We start from the raw sequence: 27,693 nt of genomic DNA, 5'->3' as shown, positions 1-27,693 counted from the left end.
TCAAAGCCAAGGAAACGAGGCAGAGTCCAGTGCGCTCTCGGATGCACTGTCTTTGTGCGAGACCGACTCGTTTGCGTATTTCACCATCAACAAGCGTTGGCAAATTTTCCAACAGATCCTACAAGTTGTCGAGGACGACATCACCGAGAACCTGGAGATGATTGGTGAGTGGAAAAAGCGAGAGAAGGAAAGGTTCCCGGAGAAACCTCGATGGACCGGGGAACAAAGAACAAAAATACCGCGGCACAATCTCGAAGCTCCTGGCTTCCAACGAACGAAAGATCGTTCACCTGCATCGATGCAAAGCGAATGTTCAATCCCTAAAGGCGTCCCTCGAGAAACGGCTTCAGTACATGCGAGATGATCTCAATGCCTACTTCACCACCGTCACAGTACTCATATTCCTCCCGTTGGCATTCGCTGTTGGGATCTTCAGCATGAACGGCACTCCAGGAGAAATGGTGGTGCTATACATGTTTTGCACGTCTGCCACCGCACTGTTTATAACACTTCTTGGTTTGGTCTATGCCCAACCTTTGACGAAAGTCATAGCTTTCATCTGGCGCTGGGGCTTTCGCTTGTTTAAGGACTTCTGTTCCTTCCTGGCCAATGTCTTCGGCACTTTAGACCAGCGAGAAACGCACGACCGATTCGTTTGAAGACCCCAAGCTGTAAGCGATGAGGTTCGGCACTAAAGAAAAGAAAGCCGAGCCAAAGTTCTAGCATGCCTTAATCTGGCACTTTCAAACGATTGTGTCCGAATTTTGTTTTCGTTTGTTCTTGGCTTTGCACATCAGCCGGATACTTTCATATGTTAGTTAAGTCATGTGACTGAATATCGTACCTGTTTGCTGATAAGACCTTCTCATCCTCATCGCCCATGTTGTTGATCAAGAAATCCACAATATCATCAATCCCGTCAGGCAACTTGTACCAGTGACCCTCATCGTAGTCGTGCCACCAAACACTGCAGTCAACAATTATTGTTAACGTCGTGCTAAAGTGTTGGTCAAGGCTTGTGTTTCCAGCATCACGGTAGCCGCTTACGGCTTGGCTGGAACCTTGACCCTCTAACAGCTACCGCCGTCAAACCTCAGGTGACAGGTAACTCAGCACAATGCCTCTCCACCATCACCACCATCTTCATCATCCCTCTTATGGGCTCGGGGTAAGCGACCGCGACGCTGGTGTTGGCATTTTCACCATCGATGGTAACATGTGGTTAATCTTAAAGATCGCGCGAAAGAAGGCAAGTCCTGTGATTGGAGGTGTTTTTTGTTCTCGACCAATAAAATTGTCTGATGACGTGGTGTGTGAAGGGTAGTTGGCGCTGAGTTCAGCGGTACCACGAAGTCTATCATGCAGCTGTCCCAGATTTTTGTAGGTTACCAGCAGCGGGCGCGAGTTTTCATTGGTCAGTTTGCTCGGTGGTGGCTTTGCTCTCCGTACTAAGAAAACAGATGCCCCAAAATCAAGCGAATATCTGCTGCTAAATTCGTTGCAGTAAATGCTTTGCTCTTTCGCATTGACACAAAAAATGCCATCGTGTGGTCTAGACAAGACCATTTTCATAAGCATTTGTCTTTGACCAGTCCTCGTGGCTTCAACCCACCGCAAGCCCAGCGCAGGCAACTATTTATGTGCCTGGAGGCTACGCACTTTCGAAATTCTGACCTGCATTCGAGTCCTGCAGGAATCCTTCTCTTTTGCAGAAGCCACGGAGACATATTCGGTGGAACAGCAAAGCTGGTTGAGTGCACAGCCTCACGGTAACCTCAAACATGTCACAGCCGCGAGCGAACAGCCACAATTCAGTCATGCCGCCTTCCACGGCTGCCAAGGGGGCACAGTCGATGTTCAGTGGTGTTTTGCAGCAACCTTCACAACAGGTGGTCAGCATGGCATCCATGGAAACCCGGAGGTTGATCACATACCCTATCGAGATTGCGGCCAAGGGCCCTGCCTGGCATATCGAGCCAAGCAAAGCCACATTGATGGATGATTGGGCCATGGCCTAAACGATTGACGGGGAGTTGCGAGACGGTCATCGCTGACCGGCATACCGCTCAACCATGGACCTCCAGTGGCAGTGAACAAGCTTACATTCTTAAGAAATGCTCGAAAATGATCATCATGTTGGTGGAAGCTGCCAGTAAAGTGGAAGTGACGCTGTGAATGAATGATTTGACTCTATGGATTGTTCTTCTCCATTACGTGCATCATGTGAGATTCTGCATAGGTGGATTACCAGCATTGATTCTTTGCATATCTGTAAAAGGTACGAAAAACACGTTGACATCATCGTGCATGAAAAAGTTCGGCCGGGAGCAGAAAACTGAAAGTCGCAATGCTGCATGATTGCGCCCCCAACGAGGTTGATTCAAGTCGGCGAAGTCCGTCGAGGCAGACTTCAAGTTCTCTTGCATGTAGAGGTCTTGCCTATTCTTAAAAGCTGTGAAGATACAAGGCAGCGTCCGACGCGGATGCTGTGTCACATCTGTTCAGTGAGGTGTCAAGCGAGCATACAGCCCCCTCTCGCAGCCGATGGCTAGCGCGAAGAATAGTAGAATATGGCGTATCTATACCTTAGCTCATTCTTAGAGAAAAAAAAAATTCGTAGGTAGTTAAAGCTATCGTCCGGACGAGAAGGTCGAATTAAAAGTTCTATATACACGTCCGGACGATGGCTTTAACTACCCATGACATGAGCAAAAGACAGATCCACGCTAGCCATCGGCTGCGCGAAGGAGCTGTATGCACGCAGGCGACAGAGAAACATCGGCCGAAGACGGGAATGGGGCCCCATAAAGCAATTTAGCTGAAAGGCGAAGCAGCAAAAGCTATGGAGCCGGCGCTCCTTCGGGTAAGATTGTGGCGTCGAGGCGGCATGGGGGCCAGGTTTAGTGTCGGCCAGTTCTAAAAACAGCGGCCAGCCTTCCAGCCCAACGCCGATCCTGCTGCCTGCGGAAAACGATGCACGGGATCCATGAGGCTCATCCCGTCCCGCGTGCGTGCAATCGAATGGCCAGCCGTGGTGGCTGTGGTGACATCAAATTGAGGCCTCTGATTGGCGGCCACCCGCCGTAGTCCATTTCTCTATACGTGAAGCCTTGGCTTGGCGACGGGCTGTGTGACGGGTGCTGCGCTTCGGTTAGCGCCGCTCAAGGCACTGGCTGGGCGTGGGCGGGATGGCTGCGGAGAGGCAAGCAGCCAAGACCCTACCGTCTTTTGCTCGGCGAATAGCAGCGGGCCCGCGTGTTGGTACGAAAACACTTTCACGATGCTTGTTCTGTGCGAGGCTGTCCATGCAAACTTCACTTCGAGATGAAGGTGCCGAGCGGCCAGATGCAGCGGCAATAGGACTGCTTCCTCCTACGCCACCTGTCAGACTATCCGCTCCAGTGCTGAGCGAGTTGAGATGCATCTACATGGGCGGCCACGGCGGAGGCTTGCCCGCTTGGCCGGTCCGTGCGGCTGTGCCAGCTCCACAGCGCTTATGCTCGCTCCGCCCAATTTCAGGCCATGCGGTGAGAAAGCGGCGACATAGCCTTGTAAGCGGTCGGGATGTCAGGAACAGGCAAATACAACAGCTGGAGGAAGGTATTATAAAGATGGCCGCGACCTCGCCACTTCCGCAGTATCATCGCATCATCACTTTCGGACCATAACCAACCGCCACAATGGTCGCTACATCGGGCCTCACGTGGAGCTTGTTGCTCTTGGCTGCTTCGACATGCACTGAAGCGTTAAGCCTCCACCACAAGAAGTTTGATCGTCAAGTGCAGCGGGTCGACAAGGGTAGGCAACACGTGAATCAGCTACACACCAGCTCCGCTAACGGCCGCAAGACTACCTCCGTTCAAGAGGAATCCTGCCTCCTCGTCAGCTCAACGAGTCCGACCCCACGGTAGACCAATGGGTCACGCTGCCTCTCGACCACTTCGGCTCAGACGAGAGGACGTTCGACAACCGCTACTGGATCTCGACTTCGGGCTACGAGGGAGCGGGCAGCCCCGTCTTCATCTACGACAACGGAGAGGGCGCGGGCGACTCGTCGACGATCGAGTACGGCTGGTTCAAGGACATGGTCGACAGCTTCGGCGGCATCGGCATCTCGTGGGAGCACCGCTACTACGGCGAGTCCATCTCGTTCAACATCTCGACCGACACCGACCCGGAAGACATGAAGTTCCTTACCGTCGAGCAAGCCCTCGCCGACGTGGCCGCCTTCGCCTCCAACTTTAGCCACCCCGACTACCCCGACGTCGACCTGACCCCGGCCTCGACGCCGTGGATCTTCGTGGGCGGCTCGTACCCGGGCATCCGCGCGGCGCTGATGCGCGAGCTCTACCCGGACATCATCTACGCGGCGTACGCGTCGTCGGCGCCGGTCGAGGCGCGGGTTAACATGTCGTCGTACTTCGACCCGATCTGGGACGGGCTGCACGCATACGGGTACGGCAACTGCAGCCAGGACGTGCGCGCTGCGCTACTGCATATGGACGAGCTGCTCGCCGACGACGAATCCGCCGCGGCAGTTAAGCAGCAGTTCCTCGGCCGCAACGCCGAGAAGAACTCCAACGGCGACTTCGCCTACGCCCTGTCGACCATCTGGTTTGGGTGGCAGAACGGCGGGCCCCAAGGCACAATCGCCGCCTTCTGCGACTATCTCGAGACGCGCGAGACGGCCAACGGCACTGTCATCGCTGCTGGCGAGCACGGCTGGGCCCCCAAGATGGGCGCGGGCTGGGTCGCGCAGCGCTGGGCCGAGTGGCCGAGTCTGGCGGGCATGGTCAGCGAGGACTGCGAGGGCAACGTCGTGCCCCCCTCGTCGCCAATGTCTCGTCGCTCCGACAACAGCACGACCTCGGACGGGGACTCCTCCGACGACTCCGCCCCAGTGTGCGACCTCTCGCTCCTCACCCTGTCGACCGAGCCCGACGACATCAGCTGGACGTGGCAGTACTGCACGCAGTGGGGCTTCCTGCACGCCGCCAACGTCGGCCCGCGGCAGCTGACGTCGGCGTACAACGACCTCGACTACCAGATGTCCATCTGCCGCGCGCAGTTCCCGGCCGCCGCCGCGTCCGGCCTGCTGCCCGCGTGGCCCGCCGTCGAGCAGCTGAACGCGCTGACCGGCGGCTGGGAGATGCGCCCGAGCAACACTTTCTGGACCGGCGGCGAGTTCGACCCGTGGAGGACATTGAGCCCATTGAGCGACGACCTCGAGGACGCGCCCATGCCGTACCTGACGCAGACGGCGCCCGCGTGCGGCGTCAGCACCAGCGCCGACGAGCTGTTTGGCTTCCTGCTGCCCGACTCGCAGCATTGTTACGATTTCGATACCACGCCGACGGCGGTGCGCGCGCAGAAGTACTTTACCAAGGCGCTGAAGGGCTGGCTGGAGTGCTTCGAGCCGAGCGGCGGCTACTAGAGTTGGTTGACGCGTTTGATGGGGGGTTCCTTCTGGATTGTATGTACATACCTTATGAGTTCACGATTGGGAGACAGCTAGCTACTTTCCTTTTTTTACGTTGCGACATGCTTGGCTAGGCGTTGCGTTTAGATCTCCTAAACAGTGGAAAGCAAAACATTGTTCATGACAGAACGCGATCCTTGCTTCTTGTGAATTTGAGCCTCGGTGTGGTTCAGTGTTGAAGGTCCGGCTACACCTTGGGAAAAGAGGAGTAACATATATGGAGTGGCCCAGCCAAACATTTCTCCCGCTTGTGGCGGTGCATTCTCGAATGCCGCAATACCATCCACTCTCCTTTTCTCCTCGCCTCACTCCCCAGGCCCCACCCTGCCCCTCGCTCTTCCCCCAGGCGTCACGTGGATGACACGACATTAAGTCGTACTGGTGCAGGTTTCAGTGTAGTGTAACGAAAGGTACCTGAGTTGCATGAAAAAATAGCAGGCTTCCGCATCGAGATCTCAGAAGGAGAACATTTGCCCGAGCTTGAATCTTTGGGTTCTTGCTTCAGTCGGCAAGGAACGTAGCCGCCCAGCCTATATTCCTACCACCAGCACTCGCAGCAAACATCGTCAACAGACGAATGGATCAGTATGGACGCTTTACTGATCCAGGCGTCATCCGCGTCAAGCAAAGCGCTCAGCTAGAATGCTGGAAGGCCCCCTCATCGCTATTGTCATTTGCGTCGTGGTATCGTTCTTCCTACTTGACGTGGAGCAAGTGCTGCCCGATCATCCATGCAGCATCGCCGCAGCAGCCAGACTTCTCGCCAGAGCAGAGATGTTGAAACCAGGAACGATCCCACCGGGATCTGAGTGGCTGAGCGATGAGGAGGTGACTGAGCGTGAGGTTTTCGGGAAAGATGCTGTGTTCAGAATGGGCTACTGGTGAGAGAATAGGGAGGATGAAAGGGCTGGAGAGGGCGATGGTCGTGGACGTGAAAGTGGAGAGTCCGGCTGCCTGCTCTTCTTCTTCGCAGCCCCCGACGAATCGTGCTCCTCGGAATCCGAATGCGAAACCGGTTCCGGCGCCACTGGCTTCTTCCTCCTTTCCTTCTTCAGCGTTTCCTCCGGACTGATGGCCTGGCGGAAAAGCGGCCTGGGTCTGGCGCTCGGAGTGGGCGTGGCCGTCTCCGACTCTTCGTCCATGGCGCGCAACTGCGACGCGGCCGCCAGCTGCTCCGACGTCTTGCCTTTCTGCATCCTCTTGACGTACCTGTGGTACTCGGTCGTCACCTCGGCCACCCTTTCGAATGCTCCGCCGCGAGCCGCACCGTCCTGTACCGCTTCTTCTTCGTCGCCGCGTCGTCCCTGATGATCTTCCCCTGGGCGATCCTCTTGTCCACTTTCACGTGCAGGTCGTAGCGCGCCAGTGCGATTGCGGTCTGGAACGCGTCCCGGATCTGCCGCCCGTTCCATTGGCTGAGATGGCGGTTCGCCTCGAAGTGCGTGTGGGCGAAGTCGGGGATGGCGTTGCGCCTTGTCGTTGGCCCGCTTGATCTTCTTGATGCAGTTCCGCCAGATTTTGCGCGTCTTTTCCCAGTTGAGGTTGTCGTAGAAGAAGGACATCTTGATGCGGGAGTGGAAGGCTTCGTCGATGACTCCCAGCCGATTCGTTGCGAGGAACAGAATTCCGGAGTAGTACTCCAGCGTCCTGAGGAAGACTGAAGCGTATGGATTAGCGGGGACCGTGGCTCTCAATGAGAGAAGCTTACCGGAGACAAGTGCGTTGCGCTGGACGTCACCCTCCGCCCTCTTCGCCAAGAAGACGTCCGTTGCTTGTTTCCATGCCGCCGTTGCATCGCATTGTACCCGTGTCCGTCTTGGTCAGGTCCTGCGAAGGACCCTGAGCCCCCACACCACGTCAAGGTGCGGACACACGCGAGGGTAAAAATGCTGGTACAATGCGATGCTGGTTTGAAATTTCGAACGGTAGCGGATAGAAACTGTCGTATTATTATCTCCTTAATGAAGCCTCAAGAGATCCCGCTGCGTTCGGGAGAGAAAGACCATAATGTTTAGGGCTTCTTGCCCTTCTTGCCCTTCTTGCCCTTAGGCTCTAGGGCAGCCGGAGTCTCGCCCAAAAAGGGCCCCGCTTTCGTCAGATAATTAGCCATCAATTGATGGCGCAGAGAGGCCAAGGCGGTCTCGTAATCCGGCCTATCGGCCGCCGCCGCCGTCTCCTCAAAGTCCGCCCACGAGAGATCGTGGTGTTTTTTCTTAAATACGGGCTTCGCCCGCTCTCGAAACCAACGACAATTGGCGTTGGCGTTGGCCTGCAGATGCAGGCGGCGAATACTATTGTCCCAATCGAGACGACAGCCGATATAGGCCTCTTTATCACGGCCGGGGAACGCACGTTGGCCAGAGGGCGTTCCAAATAGCAGTCGGTGAACAGCCGGGGGAGTCCCGGTCGACAAGGCGTCAAGAAGACGACTAACGCCGGCGCGGAACTGGTTAGGAGGCGACATCATGGGAACCAGAAAACGGGAAAAAAACGTTCGAATTCGTGGAGCCCGCGGCTGGTTACGAGAAGTCCTACGATCGCGGCAGAAGCTGCCTACATTCAATTGGTAGGCTGCTGTAAACAGCAGTCTGCACCCAGCCCTCACTGCGCTTTACTGTTGTAACAGAGCGAGGTACACCTGCCTCAGTTGCGCTGGCGAAGAAGCCACGATGCTTCGCCTTTGGGCAACCAGCTCGTTGCCGGGCATACTCCGAACTCCCTTATGACAGTTGTGTAGTATTGTGGTTGCGCTCAAAAGACTAGTATTGTTGACGAAAAATAATTCTTCGTTGACAGTTACAATCAGAAATCCGCTAAAGCCAGCGAAGGTAGATTTGAATAGCTGCAGCGGAGCCATACGTAACAAAAAGAGCGACAAGGTCACTTTTACAAAAGAAAAGGGGCCCGAAAAGTTCTCTAAACCTAGCTATAAACAGTAGAACTGCGCTGTAAAACAGTGGATGACCTCCATGCAGAGAATGTATGCGCAGAGAGTAGATGACGGCAAAGCCCGCAGCCAGCAGCGACGAGCTCCAGCAGCGACGAGTAGAAGTGCAGCTGCAGCGAATAGCTAGTACCGGCAGTAGCCTGTACAGGCAGTAGCGAGTAAGGGATCGTCAGCAGCGAGTACCGTCGGCAGCGAGTGCCGGCGGCTAGCAATAGTAGCGACGACGAGCAGTAGACAGCGAATATTGGTACGATGTCTATATTTCTTCCAGCAGCTCCGCTGCAGCATGAGGAAAGGCCTAAATTAAAAGTTGGTGAGGTGTCGCAGACGTCGGATGGCGCAATTTCCTAAATAGGCAGTCACTAGTCTACCAGGCGGGCCCTCCCGCGCCTGCAGGGCTCGCTCGTTGCCAAGAGAGTCCGGATCATCATTGTCGTCGTCATCATCCTCAGCGAAGCGAGGGAGGTGCGCCGTTGCCGCTCGAGCTAAGGGCCGAAGGTCCGAAGCGACGCGGTAGATAGGCCGACCGTAGCGTAGCTAGGGCTTACGTTTAAGATTAGGGACGTCGATAAAGCTTTGGGATCGCTTTTAGTTTCTATTAGTCGAAGAGTATGATGATGATGATGATGATGATTTATACACCCCGTCGGCCTCGACGGGCCATAGGGATAAGGAACGCTATTCCACGCTAAGCTACATTGGGATCCCGATTCATTCGAGGCCCAGCACGCTGCATGCAAAGAAAACATCCTTCTTTCCCATCCAACGAACCAAAACGCAGATAAAGACAAGAATACCAGTTAAGAAATTAAGCAACACGCAAGAAAAGTAAGAAAAGAAAAGTAAAGTAGAGCCATCCTCTATACACCCCTTATACCATCCCCTTCGAGACCACCTCCCGAGTGCTGTCAGTCCCTGTAGCGGCGTGACGGCTGGCTAGAGAAGAAGTTAATTCGCTATAAGAAGGATTAAGCTCTTAGTCTTTAGTTGCGATTAGTCTCCCAGTAGCTAGAGCAAATGTTGCCGTTGCTTTTACTGCGCGTATATCTGCCCGCCACTTCTCTGATGGCCCATCTGCGTACCTACCGTCGGGCCTTTTCGTACCCGACCATCCGCCTAGCATAAATGCGAGATCTCTAAATCTGCTTCCTAGCTCGACTTGCAATTCAGCCCGGAGATCCATCCAACGCGGACATTCCAGAAGGAAGTGCTTAACTGTTTCTCTCTCTGCCCCGCAGTTGCATGCAGATCCTTCTGCTCGCTTAATTTTGTACAACGGCTCGTTCAGGCTCGCTTTCGACGTCCTTAGCTGTGTAATTACTGCCGCTTCTCTGCAATTTAGCTGGTCATATAGCTTCTTGGTGTGAAAGTGCGCCAACGCGCGGTCAAGCTTGCGGATGGACTCGCCAGCCTTGGAAGCTTCGAACGTTTTCTTCTAGAGTCTCGAGGTGATTTCCTTGCACCGTGTCATGGCTGAGGACCGTAGTAGTTTGCCTAAGGGCGGTTCTTGGCTGCTCTCCGTGGCTTGCAGTGCCAAGCTACGCGCCCTCTCGTTGCCTTTGATACCTTGGTGCGCAGGCACCCACCTGAACTCGACTGGCGGGCCCCTGTTGCATTTGACCTGGTCCAGTAACTGGAGAACGCTTCCAACGGTTTCCTGGCGCGCCGTTTGGCGCGGCTTATGGAGGAGACGAAGGGCAGTCTTGTTATCGCTGTAGACGACGTGTTTTACCTTAGCCGCTTCGGGAAATCTAGCCACCATCGCGGCTGGCCACGTGCCGTGTATCAGGCCTACAGCTTGGTGAATTGCTTGGAGCTCTGCAAACAAGGCGTCTACTGAGTCGGACTTGCCAGCCGTGGATGAGTGAGCGACGACTGTCGTGCCCCTGCTGTCCACGCACGAGATGCCGCTACCAGCCTTTCCGTTCCGTTGCAAGCCATGCGTGAAGATGGCGACCTCTGATTCTAACGGAGAGCTGGCTCGGAGTTTTGCCACCTCTAGAGACTCGATCTGGGCAACGGGCCCGTCGGCCCACGGCATTCTTATGAATGGGCGGATCGTTTCGAGGTGCTCGACGTCGATTTCTCTGGCCATCAGCATGATCCGCTGCAGCGGGGACACGAACCTCTTATTGGCTGGGCCGATCGCGCGCTTCAGCCTCCAGAACGGGTGTTTCTGCGGCAGTGTGTGGCAGTTGACCCAGAAGCGAAGTAGTTGCTGGTGGAGGCGGATACCGACCGGCAGAATCGCTGCTTCGGCTTCGAGGATGGGCAGCGCTACCGCCCTGAATGCCCCGGTGATCACTCTGCCCGCGATTCTCTGCACTGCCTCTAGTGATTTCATTAGTGGTGCTGTTATCGCTGGTGCCCACACTAGGGCCGCGTAATCGACCGTCGGGGCCACTGTAGCCGCGAAGATCTGGCGCGCGCTGCTCGGTCGGAGGCCCTATAGTCTCTTCAGCGCCAGGGCTGCCTGGACGCCTCTCTTCGCAATCCTCCCCGCATGAGCCTTGAATCGGAGCTCTTGGTCGAACACAACGCCTAGAATCTTTGCTTCTGTCCTTGGGTGCACATCCTTTCCCTTAACCACTATTGGCTGATCGGACCACCTCTGCTTGTTCCGCGTAAAGTGGACGAGCGTCGTCTTCTCTGCTTCGAACGTCGCGCCGCTCGCCGCCTCCCACTCTTCGGCCCGAGCCACGACCGTTCTTTGAAGCTTCGCCACATTTTCGCTTGCGGAAGGGCCGGTCACCCAGGCGCTGTAGTCGCCGATAAACGCGATGGCTCCTTTGTTCTTATTGGTAACGGACTGCACCAAGTCCGCGTTAAAGAACAGAAATAGTATCGGCGAGAGAGGAGATCCCTGTGGGAGCCCTGCCTGCGGTAGGTCCGTAACCCTAGACGTCTTGCCGTTTACCACCACCGAAGCGCTCCTGTCCGAGCAGAATGCTTCCACCCATCTTACTAGTACTTCTGGGATCCTCCTTTGCCGCAGTCGGTGGAGAAGCACGTCTCGGGCAACGCCGTTGTAGGCTCCCTTGACGTCGAACGACAGCAGCGAGAGAACCTTGCCTTCGCGCCACGCGTCGTAAATGCGTTGCTGGAGGACCGTTAGTGCCTGCACTGTGGATCGTTGCTTCCTACCGCCAAAGTGGTTCTTTGGCAGCAGAGAGTGTTCCTCCGCCAGAGCAGAGATCCTCTCTGCCACAACCGATTCTAGCGCTTTCCCCAACGTCGACAACAGCGAGATCGGCCTGTATCCTTGCGGCACCTCTGCTGATTTTCCTGTCTTTCGCAAAGGTACAATCCTCGCTATGCGCCATAGGTTGGGCAAGCGACCCTGCGCCAACGACTCGCTGAACAGCTGGTGGACGTGCTTGCCAACCACTGGCCACAGCTCGCGCCACACCACCGCAGGAATCCCGTCCGCTCCTGGTGCTTTGAATGGGCTAGCCCGAAAGACGGCTTCTTTTACTTCCTCCGTGGTTAGCGGTGCGTGATCGATCGGCTCACCAAAGCTCGGGGCCGCCTCAGCCCGAGCGCTCTGCACTTGAGGGAGCTCCGGGAAGAAGCTCTTGAGTGTTTCCGAAATCTCCTCGCAGGACTCCACGTAACCATCCTGGTGCCGAAGGCGCGCAATTCGAGCGAACCCGCTGCTTCCCGGCTCAGACAGGTACTTGGCCGCCTTCCAGACGTTGGTCGGCTCCGCGAGAAAGTCCTTCCAGCACCTCCGCTTCTGGCGCCTCATAGTGTCGTGAAATCTCTTCGCTGCTTCTCTTGCCTGCGCTTCTAGCCAGAGGTCCGGTTGCCCCCACCTTCGGCGCCCTCTCGCTTGGTTTCTAAAATAGGTGAATGACCTCCGCAGCTGGGTAAGGTCTGCAGTCCACCACTTCTTCACGTATGGTGACGGCCTGGCTTTGGAGACCGAGCGCAGCACCGCCGCCGAGACTGTTTTGGAAAGGTAGTTGGCGAAGCTCTCAATATCTTTGCCATCCGGAGGTGGTTCCTCGGCGAGCCTCTTTCTCATGTCGCTTCTGATGGCCTCCCAGTTGGCGCTACGGAACGCGTACTGCGCTTCTAGTTCCTGATGAGGCACGTCAATCTCGAAATGGGCCTCGACGGCCAGGTGATCATGTCCGTATGCCGTGCTGGCAGGACTGCAATCGCTCATCTCTTCCTTTAGTCGGGGCGATGCTAGGATAAGATCGATTGTAGAGCTCTGTCCGGCCGATTCGTACGTAACCGTTCCTCTAGGCAACAGGCTCTGCAGGTGAAAGTCCTCCATAAAGTCGATTATCGGCGCGCCTTCTCCGTTGCGTGGCGAACTGTATACCCGATCACCTCCCCATAGCTGGTCGTGTCTATTGAAGTCGCCGCAGATGAGGAGCTCCAGCACCCCGTTGGTTTGGCTTCCTACCTTTGTGGCTGCCGCTCGCAGGTGCCCAAGCGCGCTGGTGAGTTCCGGGTCGTCCACGTTCTCCTTTTTGGCGACGTACACGGTTGCTACGAAGACGACCCGGTCCCGCAGCGTAATAACTGCAGCTGTGATGTCGGCAGAGGGTACTGCGATCTGCCTGGCTTACGTGTCTTTGCGGATCCACATCGTTGAGCGAACGGGATAACGACTCTGCCGTGATCTTGTCGGCAATAGTTGCTTCCAATATGGATGAGTAGCGGGTGCGGCCACCGTCTTACCACCAGGTTCGCGGAAGCAGCTTGGCTCCGAAATGGAAATGATGCTAAAGTCGCTGAGGTCCTCGTCGTTTAGTATACTGTACTGCGCTGTCCCGCTCTTTCCCAGGTTCGCGTGAATCACTTTTAGCGGTCTACTCATTTTGCTGGCGGAGCATATCCTCCAAGAGCTGTCTGTACTTCGGGCAGCCTCTGTCGTCTGCTCTGTGTGGGCCGCCGCAGGAAGCGCACTTTACCGTCGACGACGAGCAGCCGTCTTCCCTATGGCCGATTGCCGCACACTTCACGCATCGTTCTTCTGCCCGGCAGCGGAACTGCAGATGATCGTAGCTCTGGCACTTGAAGCAGCGTCTTGGGCGCGGACGGTGCTCGAACACGTTAGTATACGCCGCCTCTCCGCCTACATCGATCACCCTCCTAGCGAGAAGTGCGTCGGCCTCGCTCTTCTTAGCAAGATAGATCACCGCCGACCCGTAGAGACGGCTGCTCGGTTTGCTCAGCCAGCGGACCTGCGTGACTTCGACGTCGTTCTCGGCGCCAATCTTCTCGCCTGCATCGGCGCGCACCGTAGTGCGGTCGTCATTCAGAATGGCCAGCTTATTGACATTGTCTACTTTGACTGGGTGCCAGGCGGCCCCGCATCCTCGCTCCCCGGAAGGCCGACTCCAGCCATCCGAGGTTCGACCTGACGAGCTCTTCGTCCTCCTCCGTCCTGAAGAAAACGCGCACCTTGGCCGTATCGCTCGGGTTCCTCGCGATTCCGCAGCACTTGACCTCCCTTGTAGCTTCCTGACTCTCCAGCGCCGTCTGCAGCCGCGCGCGGATATCCCCAGGGCTTACTGTTCCGACGCTGGCGTTCGTAAGGTCGAGCTCAACTGCGGGCGGCACCGTTCGAGTTGGAGAGACGGACGCGTGGTTCGCGCGCGCTGGCACGGCGGCGCTGGACGCCGGGCTGCTGTTCGCGGGTGTCGGCGGTCCCCCTCGGAGCACGTTCGCATACGTGGCGTTGATCTGGGACTGTGAGCTCAGATTTCTGCGCGTCGTCTCCACGAGCGCGGCAATCTGCTTCTCCATCTTCCCCATGCGTTCCTCCATCTTGGCCTGCGTTTCCTCCGATGTCTCAAGCACGCTGCGTAGGCGCTTGATCTCGTTTTCGTTCCTGGCTACCTGCTCCGCGAGCTCTTCGTTCCGCTCGGTGAGCCGGTCGTTCTGGGCGACGACGACATTGAGCAAGACAATCACGTCGTCCAGGGTCGAATCGGTGGACGGTTCGGACGCAGTGGTTGCGCGGGCTCTTCGCTGCCCCGTCGGTTTGCCGGTGTGGAGGGCGCGGTAGTCGACTTGTCGGGCTTGGAGACGCGCAGCGCGTCGCGACGCGCCAACGGTGGCAAAGCCGCCCCCATCATCTTCGTCCGCAGACATCGTAGGGCTAAGAAACTTTTCGCGTTCTGGTTGTTTGCTCTGCTGTAGGTGATGATGGTGATGATTGTGCGTAAGAGGTTCCTAGTCGAAGAGTAGGGGCCTTAGTAAGATTCTCGGCTATCTATTAGTTAGATCTATTCCTAGGGTAACGTGATCTCGCGTCGGCGCGTTTCGACGCGTTTCGGCGCCTTCTACACTATAGTATTCTCTAGTCGCCCTATCGCGCTACAACCCACGTCATCACAACTACACCGCAGCGGTAGCGGCGAGCGAACACGGGCCACCACCAGCACCAGCGGCGAGCGAATACCAGCACCAGCGGCGGCGAGCGAACAGTACCACCAGCACTAGCGGCGAGCGAATATCAGTAGCGGCGACGAGCGAATACCAGCATTAGCGGCGGCAAGCGAATAACAACACTAGCAGCGGCGGCGAGCGAATATTAGCAGCAATAGTCACCGCCTACGCTTCGCTTCGCTGAGGGGCATTCGCATGGATGACATCAGGTTCTATTGGTTCCAATCCATGCGCCTACATAAGGTTATACTGCAGACCCACACAATGAGTGTTCCAGCATTTCCCTCCATGATTGGGCCTTCGGATCTCCAGAAGAGATGTCCCGATGAGAGGCTCTAGCCTGGCGAAGGCCATCCATGGGTTACTCCAAAAATTTCGAACCACGGTAGCGAGTTTCCAGAGACTTTCCCTTGTATATAAGCCGCACCATACGCCAGCCTTTCGCATGCTCATCCGCGCCAAAATGCTTACTCGCCTCTTTCGCAACGGGAGTCTTCTCCGTACACCACTCCGAGGGGTTTCAACCAACGCATCACCATGCGGTCCACCAATAAAAGGTAATGTCGCAGCCCTGAGCAGGCCAAAAGGTAGAATTCTCATCCATATCAGACTGGAACCGATCCAAAGGATTCTTCGAGATCACCGACTGCCGTTTCCTGGCCGACGAGAAGGGGATGAGGGCCAGACATCGTGTCAAGTTCGACATGAACGAGCTGACACGCGTCGCGGCCCGAGCAACGGGCGCCTCCCACTGTAAAGACGTCCAGAAAGTCGGCGACATGTTGTACCAAAAGGTTTACAACCTCACCATGGACAACGGACGAGAAGTGGTTGCCAAAGTCCCTCTCCCGCACGAGAGCATGCCCCACTTGACTTGTGCGAGCCAAGTGGCATCGATGGATTTCGTAAGTGCCCCTCGGAGGAGACTGGTGGACTCGGACTAACAGCTTTCAGGCACGTTCCGTGCTGCAGCTGCCCGCCCCGAATGTTTTGGCTTGGAGCTCGCACTCGCACGTCCAGGAAAACCCCGTCGGCGCCGAGTACGTCCTCGTCGACAAATTTCCCGGCGTGGCTCTCGAGTCGGTTTGGGACGATCTGAGCCCGGCAAGCATCCACAAACTCATGGAACAGCTGGCGGGATACCAAGACAATTTGCTGTCCAGAACCTTCCGACAGATAGGAGCAATCTACTACGCCGACCAAGCGGGTCCCACGTCTACCGGACCGCTCGTATACACCGATGGCGATGGGAAAGAGATTCAAGATACGCGCTTCACTGTCGGTCCGGTGATAAACCTGAATTGGGTGAAGAGTGATCGACGGAAGCTTGAGTGCGACAGAGGGCCGTGGAACTCTACCATGGATTTCCTCCACGCCATCGTGTACCGCGAACTGGAAGCCGTCGAGAAGGCGGAGCAAGTGCCGGTGTCGGCGTCGTTCGAAATCCTCCTCGGCCGGGTCGGCTACCGGCCGACAAAGGCGAAGAAGCGGCGGGTCGGCGAATGGTACCTGAAGGTCCTCAAGCACATCGCCCCGCTCGGCTCGCCGATAGACCGGTTTCGCTTCTGGCACAACCGCATCGGCATGGACACGATCTTCGTCGACGCTCGCGACAATTCCAAGATCGTCGGCCTGACCGGGTGGGACCACAGCCAGGTGGCCCCCATGTTCAAGCAGGACGTCTGGCCGAAGCTTTCGGACTGGGCCGCCAATATGGACGAGGTGGATGGCGACGACGACGAGGAACTCGTGGTCCGGTCCGAAGAAGGGACGGGGGCGCGCAACTTCGAGAGGCTGTGCCGGAACCACTCGGCGTCCAAGAAGCTGCTGCTGCTCCAAGAGTCGTCCGAAGCGCTCGAGGCAAAACGGTTCCAGCAGTGCAAGTTCGGCTCCAGGATCAAGTGGGCGGAGGAGATCTTCGACGATGCGGAAGCGTATTCGGCCTGGGCTTTCTGGCTGATGCGGACGCGCTGGAGAAAGTACATGCCGCACGTCCCGAGGAGGAAGGCTGCCTATCCGATCAAGATCAGCAGGCGGCTGGAGAGAAACCTGTGCAGAGACTTGCAAAGATGGCGCGATGGTGCGGACCTCATGGACATGGTAAGCTCTCGCCTGGACCGGATGCCGATATATGATCACGCGCCCGTTTGTGCCGAGGATTACAAGAAAACAGCCCGAAAGCTTCGGAAGCTGAAGAAGGAGTTTGTTGCTAAGGGGTTGGTATATGAGGATACTTGGCCATTCGATGCATGAAGCCGGCAACGGGGAGAGAGAGGGGGCTGCAGCTCGGCAATAGCGCCGGAGACCATTGCCGTCATCTATCTTCCAGCCTTTTGCTTCTCCTGACGGCCATACAACTTCTCCCCGTCCAGCGCCGTGTACCTCGAGTCTCCGCCGTCTGCATCTCCATCAGGCGAAATGTCTCCCCCTTATTACCCTTGGTATCGTAGTTCTCGGGCCAGTAGGTGTGGAGCACCCTCGGGTTGATAAGCTTTGTCGTCTCGACCAGCAGTAACACCTGGTAGGCGATGTTGGAAGACAGCAGGACATAGGCTGGGGGCAGGCAGCTGATCGATACCCGCATGGGGACGTCGTAAACAGGATAATTCGCGACTTCTGCTATGTCCACGGCGTGCGGGTTTTCACTACTTCTTCGGCTCAGCGATACAATCACCACACCACCTCCTCACTACGGACCCGTATATCACCGCTGCCGCCATGTCTCCTCCATCCAAGTTCGTCCAGGGCGTTGACCGCCTACTCGGTGCCCTGTCCAAGGGGACCCCTCCCGCCAGCAATCAACGGCAAAGCAACGTCAGAGATTTGAGATGAGCAAAGACAAGCCGGAAAAGCATGGGAACGGCGAGCCGTCGGATCGTTCGCCACGCTGAAATTGGCCGGCCTTACATGGTCGCCGCCGTCCTCTTCTCGGGCTTCCTGACGACGTTTGAGTGGGGCTTCGAGGAGGTTGTGGAGGGAAGGACGACGGCGCAGGGCCCGGTGCGCTGGGAGGTGTACGGGTCGGGCCTGCACTACATACATGTACGTAGGCAGTTGGCTCTAATATCTGGACACGGTTGTCTGCATTTCAACCTCACATGTATGTCCGGACAATGGATTCAACTACCTACGTTTGAAGAGTGTCGTGTCCTCGGTGAAGCATAGCTGTCACCCGCCGTGGCGCTTAGACGTTGTTTCATAATGGGGCAAAGCGCAACCACTACCGGATATAGTAAGCCCGGCGGTCGGGGCTGCAGCTCGGCAATAGCGCCGGAGACCGAGGGGTCGCAGACAAACACCCTTGACAATTAGAGGCTAAAAAAAAGGGAAAAGGAGGTGTGCTATAAGTGGGAGCATCTCGAGTCATCTTTGTTTCTCCCCCTCCGTCTCTTGATCTTCTCTGGCCTAACAGTCACGTCGACGGTGCATCTCGTACCATCAAAATTGACGTCTGAATAATGCTCGACGTCACAGCCAAAGCTAGCTTCCGTGCTGCCTCGTTGCCATTTACGGCTGGTCGGATGCCGACGCCTTCGCTGCGAATACGATCAGCCCTTCCCGCAATGGGAATAGATCGATCGATGTGTGCTTCTATCTTAGGCTCTAGGACCCTGCATGACATCACAGCATGCCCATGCCCAATTGCCGATTACCACAGTCGATCCGCAGGGAACGGCGGTAGGGCACACAGCCCTGTTTCATCCCTTTCCACCCGCGTACGGTCTCTGTTCTTGTTTCCACTGGCCAGTCCCGGGTCCGTGGCATCGTTACACGGCGGAGACAATGCTACGCTGTCCAAGCAGCCCTGTCAACGTCTGCAACGCTCAGGCCGCTGCCAATCCACAGCCCTCGTATTCCACGGCTGTGGCTTGCCTAATCCATTCCACATACATCATTATTGAGGAGCCTCGCGCCTAATGCCAATATATAAGCATGTACATGTGTAGTCCAGAGTCCACATTCCATCCAACAACACCACCAGCCCCTCAACCCCTCTACTCAAACCCACAGTCAACATGCAGTTCACCCTCCCCCTCGCTCTCGCCGGCCTCGCCGCCGCCGTCCCTCTGGCCAACACCGCGGCGGACCCCAACACGGTCGCCATCCAGAACCTTTCGGTCCGCAAGAACAACGGCATCCAGGCCGCCTCGTTCGACATCTCGCCCGCGGGCGCCAAGTGCTCGCAGGGCGACGCGGCCTCGCTCGTGTACCCGCGCATGACCGAGTGCGAGGGCAGCTCGTACAACTACTACTTCCAGATCTCGGAACTCGCTCAGACTGGCGGCTGGAACCTGACCATCACCAGGGAGGTCGGCATGAAGTGAGTCAAGCTCGAACACCGCGCAAGTGATTGGAGGAGGAGCTCGGGAATGCTGACGATTTTGGTGCAGCTCCGTTGTCAACGGTACCGTCGCTGTGCCGACTTACTGCCACGCTGGCGGCAATGGCGCGGATGACTTTGTCTGCAGCCAGGTTGGCAACGCCTCGACCGTTCTTGGCCCCCGCTATGGCACTTACTAAGTGCGCTGGACGGTGGTCATGTATTACGAATAGTAACTGAATTGGCGACTGTTTGAAAGGAGGATTTCAATGTAAATATTAGGAAGGTACTTCCATTGTAAAAAATACATACACCCGTATACTTCCATTCTTGCGCCGCCGGGAAATATAATCGCAGGGTAAGGTTTGGGGGGCGAGAGCTCGGGCCGGGACGCAGTCGCAAAAACGCGCGAGCTCATCCTAACGGCAGCTCCGCAACCATGCTCCCCACGCGCTCACGCAGCCTGCTCGGCGCCGCCCTCCGCCGGAAGCCATACATATGCCAATCATGCCTGCGTACCCTCCATCAATCGCCCCGCTCCCGCCCAATTGCGCTCCGACCCACCGCTCGCTACCTACACGCCGCCGCCCGCCTCCGCGATGACGTCGTGCCCTTCAGGAAACAGCTCAAGGACGAGGAGCGGCGCAAGAAAGCCGAAGCCGGCGGCAAGAAGGCCAAGAAGAACAAGACCAACGACAAGGCCGAAGCCGCCGACCCGCTGCTGCAGAAGTGGGAGTTGACCGTGGGCATCGAGATCCACGCCGAGCTCAACACCGCCCGTAAGCTGTTCTCCAGCGCCGCCACCTCGACCGCCGACGCCCCCAACTCCCACGCCGCCCTCTTCGATGTCGCCTTCCCCGGCACCCAGCCGCACTTCCAGCCCGAGACGCTGCTCCCCGCCCTGCGCGCCGCCATCGCCTTGGGCTGCGACATCCAGCCGAAGAGCAGCTTCGACCGGAAACACTACTTCTACCAGGACCAGCCGCAAGGCTACCAGATCACCCAGTACTACGGTACACCCGCCCCCACAGCAACTCGCGCCCGCGCTTCCCCCTCCAATTCCAACGCGCCCGCATGCTAACCCATCTGCCTCCCCACAGAGCCCTTCGCCCGCGACGGCCAAATCACCCTCTACGCCCACGACGGCATCGACCCACGCGACGGCGCCTCGGTCACAATCGGCATCAAGCAGCTCCAAATGGAGCAAGACACGGCCAAGACCATCGCGCAGCCGCCGTCGACGCACCTGCTCGACTTCAACCGCGTCTCGCACCCGCTCGTCGAGATCATCACGCTGCCGCACATGCACCACCCGCAAACCGCCGCCGCCTGCGTGCGCAAGATACAGCAAGTCCTCAAAAGCGTCGGCGCCGTCACCGCGGGCATGGAGGTCGGCGGCTTGCGCGCCGACGTCAACGTCAGCGTGCGGCAACGCGGCGGCGGCGGCGGCGGCGACGCGCCGGGGGCGTTATGCGAGTACCACGGTGTGGCCGGCCTGGGGCAGCGCACGGAGATCAAGAACTTGAGCAGCTTCAAGGCGGTCGAGGATGCGATCGTGGCGGAGAGGGACAGGCAGATCGCGGTGCTGGAGGCGGGCGGCGCGATCGAGGGCGAGACGAGGGGGTGGACGCTGGGGAGCGCGGGCACGCGGAAGCTGAGGGGGAAGGAAGGGGAGGTGGATTACCGGTACATGCCCGATCCAGATTTGGGGCCGGTGGTCGTGGGCGAGGATCTCGTGAGGCATCTGCGGGAGACGCTGCCGGCCTTGCCGGACGAGACGGTGGATATGCTCGTGGTGGATCCGAGGTACGGGTTGAGCATGAAGGATGCGAAGACGCTGGTCGGGCTGGATACGGGGGATAGGCTGGACTACTATTTCGATGTCGTGGAGAAGCTGAACCGGCAGACGACGGCGGATGAGCAGGCGTCGTTGAAGCTGGGCAAGGCTGCTGGCAACTGGTACGTATCAGGGCGTCCCGCGTGCTTTACTCACGGAGCTGACAGTCGTCAGGGTGCTCATGGAACTCGGTGGCCTGATGACCAGCGCAGACATCACTTGGTCCGATAATGTCGTCCCAGCCGCGCAGCTCGCCTCCATCATCCTCCATTCGCTGCGCCGCCAGATCACCGGCCCGACTTCGAAGCAGCTTCTCTCAAAGGTTTTCTATGGCGACGAGCGGCCTGTCGAGCGCATCGTTGAAGAAGAGAACCTTTTGCTGGTTCCCATGACCAGAGACGAGTACCGGTCGTTGGTGCAAGATGTGCTCGATGATAACCCAGATACGATCACTGCGATCAAGGAGAAGGGCCAGACAGGTAAACTCATGTTTCTTGTGGGGCAGACAGTCCGGCGGGGAGACGACGGCAGGGTTGAGGCGAAGAAGGTGGAGGAAATGCTGAGGGAGTTGCTCGAGATACCCGCGTGAAGAGTCGGATAGACATGAGAATTTAGCCTTCATCAACGCCAACCCAGATCCAACCATGGCCACGATGTGGGCTCAAAAATCGAGGCGGCCGAACGATTCGATGACCAAATCGGAACCTCGGCTGACAAAGCGCGACGCTCCGCCGTCCTCGGGCCTGAGATTTCCGTGGGGAGCTAATCGAATGCGGAAGGTGGGGGAGGGGTTCGGCGAGGATGACGAGTGAAGAGCAGACGCCAACCCGCGGCCCGAAGCAGCTAACAACTTCAACCGTGACGTGATTGATGGGGTGGAGCACAATTGTAATCACACCCCACCTTTCTCCCGCCGTCGTGAGGGGCAGGGACGGCATGAGCCCGTTGGTAGGATGCCGTCTGCGTCATAAAGTCCGCTTCTTCCTCATCCCCAAATTCAATCCAGTCCCCCCGCTTCCTCCTCCATAGCTTCCCACGGCTTACATTCGTCAATTGACCTTTCCCCACATTCCCTCAACGCCAGCACTCCGGCGACCACAGCCAGCCATGGATCCCAACACCACCGTCGACCCCAACAACATCTGCAGCGCCAAAGGCCTCGTCGTCGCCATCACCGGCGGCGGCAGCGGTACGGCAAAACCCACCACCTCTCCCCTCCCCCTCGTCACCCTCGCTAACCAACCGCCACCCACCCCGCAGGCATCGGCCTCGCCATGGCGTCGGCCATGGCCCAAATCGGCGCCAAACGCATCTACCTGCTCGGCCGCCGCGCCGACGTCCTCTCCACCGCCGCGCAAACCCTCAACGCCCTCGCCAACGTCGCCGCGGACACGGCCGTCGCGCTCCCCACCGACATCAACTCGCGCGCCTCGGTCGCCGCCGCCGCCGCCGCCATCGAGCGCGAATCCGGCCACCTCGACGTCCTCGTCAACAACGCCGGCAAGACGGGGCCGCCCAACAAGGCCGCGCTGGAGGCGCAATCGGTCGGCGAGCTGCAGGAGGTGCTGCTGACGGGGTTCGAAGAAGACGGGGGCGATGGCGACTGGCTCGACACGCTGCGCACCAACACGGCGAGCGTGGCGCTGGTGACGGCGTCGTTTTTGCACCTGCTGGACGCGGGCAACGCGCGGCGCGGGTGGCAGGCCGGCCGCGTGGAGGCGGGCGCGACGAGGGCGAGGAAGTGGACGAGCGAGTTGGGGGAGAGGGAGGGCGTGGACGAGGGCGATTTGCGCACCAGCCAGGTGCTGACGGTCGCGAGCATTGCGGGGTTTAATAGGCAAATTACGGCTGGTGTTGCGTACAGCGCGAGCAAGGCGGCGGCGGTCCATGTGGGAAAGGTGCTGGCGACGCTGCTGGTGCCGTGGGGCGTGAGGAGTAATGTCGTTGCGCCGGGTGGTGAGTTCTCTTTTTTTTTTTTTTTTTCTTTTTCTTTTTTCTGTCCCGAGCCCTCTCTCCTTCCTTCTGGTTCTTTGGTGGATTGGTCTGTGGTGGAAGGGGGGAGGGGGAAATCCTTGTGCTGACTGGTTGTGCAATGCAAAACAGTGTATCCGAGCGCGATGACGGGCGAGCATGATCAGGAGTATCCGGTTAGCCAGGTGCCGGCCGGGAGGAAGGGCTCGTTCGATGACATCGCCGGCTTGATCCTGTACATGGTGGGCAAGGGCGGGTCTTACCTCAACGGCTCGGTGCAGGTTACGGACGGTGGCCGGTTGAGCGGGTTCCCATCGACATATTAGGGGAGTGTTGTAATACTAGACGACTTTTGTTCTACGGTTCTGGCTCGAAAACCCCTGGAAAGAGACATCAATGGCTTTGGGGCAGTAGAAATGACGCGAGGCGTGGACGAAAGGCTAGACAGACTGCCATGTGAGTGACTCTTCTCGGATATTTCCAGATCATTTCGAGATGCAGATCATACAGGAGCGCGGACTCTTTGAGCGATGTGTTGGCGAACTGCAGGGCGTTTTCTGCAAGCTCCAAGAGGACGTGTCGGACTCCATTTTATTGGTCTATTCCGCGTTCAAATTGGTGTAGTGCCAATCGACCAAGCTCGAGACTGCTTTTTTCTTTTCCTTCAGCTCAAATTTCGATCTGCATATGATGGGACAGAGAAGTATCCCTAAGCACTTGAATTCGTGATGAAAGGATGACCGAAATCGACTCGTGGCCACGTTCACTATCATCGTTTTCCAGGTATACACGGACCGCTCCAAAGGTAAAGAAAGAAGTATCAACAAAGAACTAAAATCCAGCTCCTCCTTCAAGCGCGTTGCCCGTCATCACAAAAAACATTTGTGCCTGATAGTCATGGAGCTCCGTACAAGTGTACCTACCCACTCTCGCAAAGCGTCGCTTCCCGCCCAGCCGTCCCCACCGCATTGCGCAAACCGCTTCGCCGTCCCCCCACAGTCGGGCCTGCGCCGCCACCGACTAGACAATCGTCGTCTCAAGCGTAGTTTGCGAGGGAAGCGACAGGCGTCAAGGGAACCGGGGTCCCCGTCACGGAAACGCTAGACTGCTCGGGTCGACACGTCAGCAGTCGTCGTCGTCGTCTCGGTCGACTCGGTCGACTCGGAAGAAGAAGAAGAAGAAGAAGAAGAAGAAGAAGAAGCACGCTCACCAGGACCCGCGACGCTCGTCGTGATGTCGCCGCTCTCGACGTACACGCCGCTGAAGAACCAGTCCTCGGCATCATCCGAGTCGTAGCCGCTGCGCGGCAGGCGCAGCACGCCGAGATGCCAGTCGGCGCCATTACTACTCGCGCTCGCCGCGACGGGAGCAACGGTCCGCACGAGGGCGTCGGCGCCGGTGCTGTGCCAGAAGGCGACGGTCTGGGCGGCGAAGTCGATCTCGTACGCGACGTTGTGCCATACATCAGGATCAAAGGGCGCCGACCACTTGCTCGCGCCGCCGACCATCCACTGCAGGTTCGGGTTCGTCTCGCCCGCCGCGCCGCTGAGCCAGCCGTACTTGAGCTCCGTGAAGTGGGATTCGAAGAAGTTGACTTGGTGCTCGTGCGCGGTGGACGGCGCGTTGGTTGCGCTTCGTGAGATGCTGAAGTGGTAGAAGACGGTGCCGCTGGCGATGGCCGCCGAAGTCTGCGGGATCAGCTCCGTGCGCCACATGTCGCTGTTCCACTTGGCCGTCGGGTCGATGGTGATGCGCACGCCTTGGGCGGACGCCGTGTCGGCCGGGTTCTTGTACGAGGGCGAGAGGTTGACGTAGTCGGTCACGTCGCCGCTGCCGTGGATGTAGTATTGGTACGGGCCGACCTGGTGGAGGGAGAGGGGGAGTTTCAGCGGATGAGGGTTTTGGAAAGACAAAGGCATTGAAAAAGAAAGGCCGTTCTATTCAGAAGCTGGTTCCTGGGAAGAAGCACGTACCTGGTTTGCCCATGACCAGTTGTTTAGGTCGGCCGACGAGTTGAACTCATTGAACCGTCCATCCCAGAGTACCGTGCCTGCGGCGGCGGAGCCCGCGAGAGTGGCGGCGGCGAGGAGGGCCTGACCAAACATGGCGAGCAGAAGGATTGAAAGTGTTTGTAACAAAAAGACTGAAAATGGGAAGTGGAAGGCAAATGCTACCACAGGAGGAGAAACGAAGCAGCGGAAGGTCCCTACACTAAGACACCAACAAAAGATGTGCCTAGCCGTAGTCGAAAGACATCTTATACTTCCGCTCGAGCCGGTCAGGAGACGACAGAAATGCTGAAAATGCCGTCAGGGAGGCAAGTATTACAACACACTCGGCAAAGATTGCATAGTATTCGCCTGCTTTGCGGCACTTTCTTTCCCGACAGCGCCGTGAAGCCGGACATCAGGCTAACGGAGTGGTGTACCCGCTGTTCCTGAGTGCAATCCGGGGCCGAGCTGTCCGGATATACAGAACGTAGAGCACAGGCCACGAGGGTGGCAGCGCACGCAGCGTGCGAACAATGCATCTTCGAAACATTGGCCAGTTGATTGACATGAACGACACAGGGTGCACACGGAGCGTCGCCGTCCACATCCCTGCATAAATTTTAAGCATAATTCCCAAGCATCGGTGGATTTTAGCCGTTATTGGGTGGCGTGCAGGGGTGCCCATCGGCATGGCGGACCGCAGGCGCTGGAGATCCGCCTCGGGTTGATTAGAAACCACGCCACCATCTGCCCCCGGCTGCGGGGAGATGGTGCTGCTGAGCCGGCAGGTGGGACGGCGGCAAAAACCTGGCTATTGCATTCGCCACAGCAATGTCTGTTGAGCTCGTGGTATGGAAGCGATGTCGAAAGATGGCCCACAGCTTGTGGAGAAGTGTGGGCAGTGGAGACTGGGCGACGGAAGTTGAGGAGGCTCGTTCTGTGCGAGGACGAACGAGCTTTGCCGAGCACCCACTTGACCGCATTGGTCAGACATCAAACCATGGTTCTACGTAGTGATTCATGTTACGACGGAGATTTTGCACGGATCTCACGTATCGCTGCAGTACGAGTCGTACTTGTCGCGCTGGCAGCGATGGCGCTATCCAGACCGGATACTTTCGGATACCATCAAACACACATTACTCGAGCAAGTTCCCTGATTTTGGAATCACAGATGGCAGCTGAAACATACGACAATCCCAAACGCGGGAGAAGCTTAATTGTTCAAAGTATGTATGGACAAATGTTGCAAAGATATTCACACGAAGAATGTAAAGAATGAGCAGCCGCTCTCCCAACAATCACTTCTTCCCGACATGACCACATCTCTCAGCCTATCTAGAAAGCCGGGTCGGCGTTCGTAAGAAGCTGGACGAAGTACTCCTGGAACCAAGTGCCAGCCTCAGGCGCGGGCTTGAGCGCGCTGTTGGCGCCGCAGTGCGAGTCGTAGCGAGTCGCCGACGTGTCCGACGTGCCGTCAGCCTCTCCGCCCGGCTTGACCCAGACAATGGCATCGAGCAGCGGGTCGTCGGTCTCGGTGGTGGGGCGCAGACCGAAGCCGGTGCCCTTGACGTTGCACCAGTCACCCCAAGCCTCCTGCGCAGTGGGCTGCTTGCCGGACCGGCCCTGGTCGACGATGAAGTGCGCAGGGTAGCCGGCCGACTCGAGAAGCGGGCCGAGCGCGTTGATGAAGCGCTTCTCGTCGCAGATGGTGCTGCCCTGCGTGTACGACGGGCAGGTTGCAATGCTCCACGCGTTGTAGTTGGACACGTTCGTCGCCAGTCCGCGCACCGCCTTCGGGCTACCCGCCGCCTTGTAGATTTCGGCGAACAGGTCCGCCGTCGGCTGCTGGTTGGCAGGCCAGCCCAGCCAGCCTGCGTGCCCGGCGTCCAGGTACATGGCCACGTTGTCGAGGTTGAGCGCCTTGATCGCGTACTCGATGCTCTCCTTGTACGCAGACTCGGCGTTGGCGCACTTGGCCACGTTCAGGTTGGTCACCAAGTTGGCGAGGGAATCGGGCTCTGGGAAGAAAAATGAGTATGCTTCTTGGAAGTTGAATGCTGCGGGGTGAACGTACCAATGACCAAGGTGAAGAAGACATCGGGGTAGGCGTTGATCTTCTTGACAATCTCATCAATGTACTCCGTCTTGTAGATGTTCACGCCATCGTCGGCAATGGAGAGCTCTCCGTTGGAAGCAGCCGCAGCGCAGTCACGGTCCGGAAGGTCGTATACAACCAGAGGCAGCGTCAGCTTCGCGCCAGCCGCGTTCTTGGCCTGCACGTCGGCGGCGAAATCATCAATCATGGGAATCTTGTCGCGGGTATCCCTGGAGCAGAAGTAAGCTTACTGTCGCACCGCTTGAGCTCAGCCAGAGATGGGCAAACTTACATCCAGTAGAAGCTGGGGACATCGGCGACCTTGGAGGCCTGGGCAGCCAAGGCAGTGCTGCCAGCGGCCTCCAGAGATGGGACGGCGATGCTGACAACCTCGGACGAGTAGTACGCGTTGGCGTAGAAGCTGTAGCCGGCAAGCGGGTTGGCGTCGGCGGCCTGGGTCGTCGCGGTTGCGGCGGCAGTCGTGCTCGTCTGCAGCGTCGTGGGAGCTGCTGTCGTTTGGCCGTACGCAGCCGGCAACACAGCCGCAAGGGCGAGCGCTTCAGCGTGCTTCATCTTGTCGAGAAAGAGTGACGAAAGTAAATCTGTCCCTGAGAATTGGCTGTACGGACTGTGTTCGA

General features: G+C 57.7%; 8 protein-coding genes across 8 annotated transcripts; 5 read left to right on the top strand and 3 right to left on the bottom strand.

The window, feature by feature from the left end:
- Positions 1-3,680: 3,680 nt before the first annotated feature.
- On the top strand, positions 3,681-5,434 carry SLS55_006887 (uncharacterized protein; the record flags this gene model as incomplete). Its single annotated transcript, XM_066778316.1, has 2 exons — positions 3,681-3,798; positions 3,849-5,434. The coding sequence occupies 2 exons, from the start codon at positions 3,681-3,683 to the stop codon at positions 5,432-5,434; spliced, it is 1,704 nt and encodes a 567-aa protein (XP_066630753.1).
- An 8,281-nt stretch (positions 5,435-13,715) lies between these two features.
- Positions 13,716-14,781, bottom strand: SLS55_006886 (uncharacterized protein; the record flags this gene model as incomplete). Its single annotated transcript, XM_066778315.1, has 2 exons — positions 13,716-14,547; positions 14,777-14,781. 2 exons carry the CDS (start codon positions 14,779-14,781, stop codon positions 13,716-13,718), a joined length of 837 nt encoding a protein of 278 aa, XP_066630752.1.
- Positions 14,782-15,616: 835 nt separating this feature from the next.
- On the top strand, positions 15,617-17,090 carry SLS55_006885 (uncharacterized protein; the record flags this gene model as incomplete). Its single annotated transcript, XM_066778314.1, has 2 exons — positions 15,617-15,742; positions 15,792-17,090. 2 exons carry the CDS (start codon positions 15,617-15,619, stop codon positions 17,088-17,090), a joined length of 1,425 nt encoding a protein of 474 aa, XP_066630751.1.
- A 1,680-nt stretch (positions 17,091-18,770) lies between these two features.
- SLS55_006884 (uncharacterized protein) lies at positions 18,771-19,162 on the top strand (the record flags this gene model as incomplete). The annotated part of the gene is made up of 2 exons (XM_066778313.1): positions 18,771-18,778; positions 18,820-19,162. 2 exons carry the CDS (start codon positions 18,771-18,773, stop codon positions 19,160-19,162), a joined length of 351 nt encoding a protein of 116 aa, XP_066630750.1.
- A 435-nt stretch (positions 19,163-19,597) lies between these two features.
- Positions 19,598-21,584, top strand: SLS55_006883 (uncharacterized protein; the record flags this gene model as incomplete). The annotated part of the gene is made up of 3 exons (XM_066778312.1): positions 19,598-20,171; positions 20,259-21,117; positions 21,170-21,584. The coding sequence occupies 3 exons, from the start codon at positions 19,598-19,600 to the stop codon at positions 21,582-21,584; spliced, it is 1,848 nt and encodes a 615-aa protein (XP_066630749.1).
- A 212-nt stretch (positions 21,585-21,796) lies between these two features.
- On the top strand, positions 21,797-23,292 carry SLS55_006882 (uncharacterized protein; the record flags this gene model as incomplete). The annotated part of the gene is made up of 3 exons (XM_066778311.1): positions 21,797-21,803; positions 22,256-22,951; positions 23,099-23,292. 3 exons carry the CDS (start codon positions 21,797-21,799, stop codon positions 23,290-23,292), a joined length of 897 nt encoding a protein of 298 aa, XP_066630748.1.
- A 774-nt stretch (positions 23,293-24,066) lies between these two features.
- Positions 24,067-25,071, bottom strand: SLS55_006881 (uncharacterized protein; the record flags this gene model as incomplete). Its single annotated transcript, XM_066778310.1, has 2 exons — positions 24,067-24,828; positions 24,940-25,071. 2 exons carry the CDS (start codon positions 25,069-25,071, stop codon positions 24,067-24,069), a joined length of 894 nt encoding a protein of 297 aa, XP_066630747.1.
- A 1,224-nt stretch (positions 25,072-26,295) lies between these two features.
- Positions 26,296-27,628, bottom strand: SLS55_006880 (uncharacterized protein; the record flags this gene model as incomplete). The annotated part of the gene is made up of 3 exons (XM_066778309.1): positions 26,296-26,978; positions 27,035-27,285; positions 27,348-27,628. The coding sequence occupies 3 exons, from the start codon at positions 27,626-27,628 to the stop codon at positions 26,296-26,298; spliced, it is 1,215 nt and encodes a 404-aa protein (XP_066630746.1).
- Positions 27,629-27,693: the final 65 nt, after the last annotated feature.

The sequence above is a fragment of the Diplodia seriata genome (genome assembly GCF_021436955.1).
Source record: "Diplodia seriata strain FDS-637 chromosome Unknown scaffold_7, whole genome shotgun sequence".
NCBI lineage: Eukaryota > Fungi > Ascomycota > Dothideomycetes > Botryosphaeriales > Botryosphaeriaceae > Diplodia > Diplodia seriata.
The sequence above is the reverse complement of the archived record's forward strand: the minus strand, read 5'-3'. Positions and strand labels throughout refer to the sequence as shown.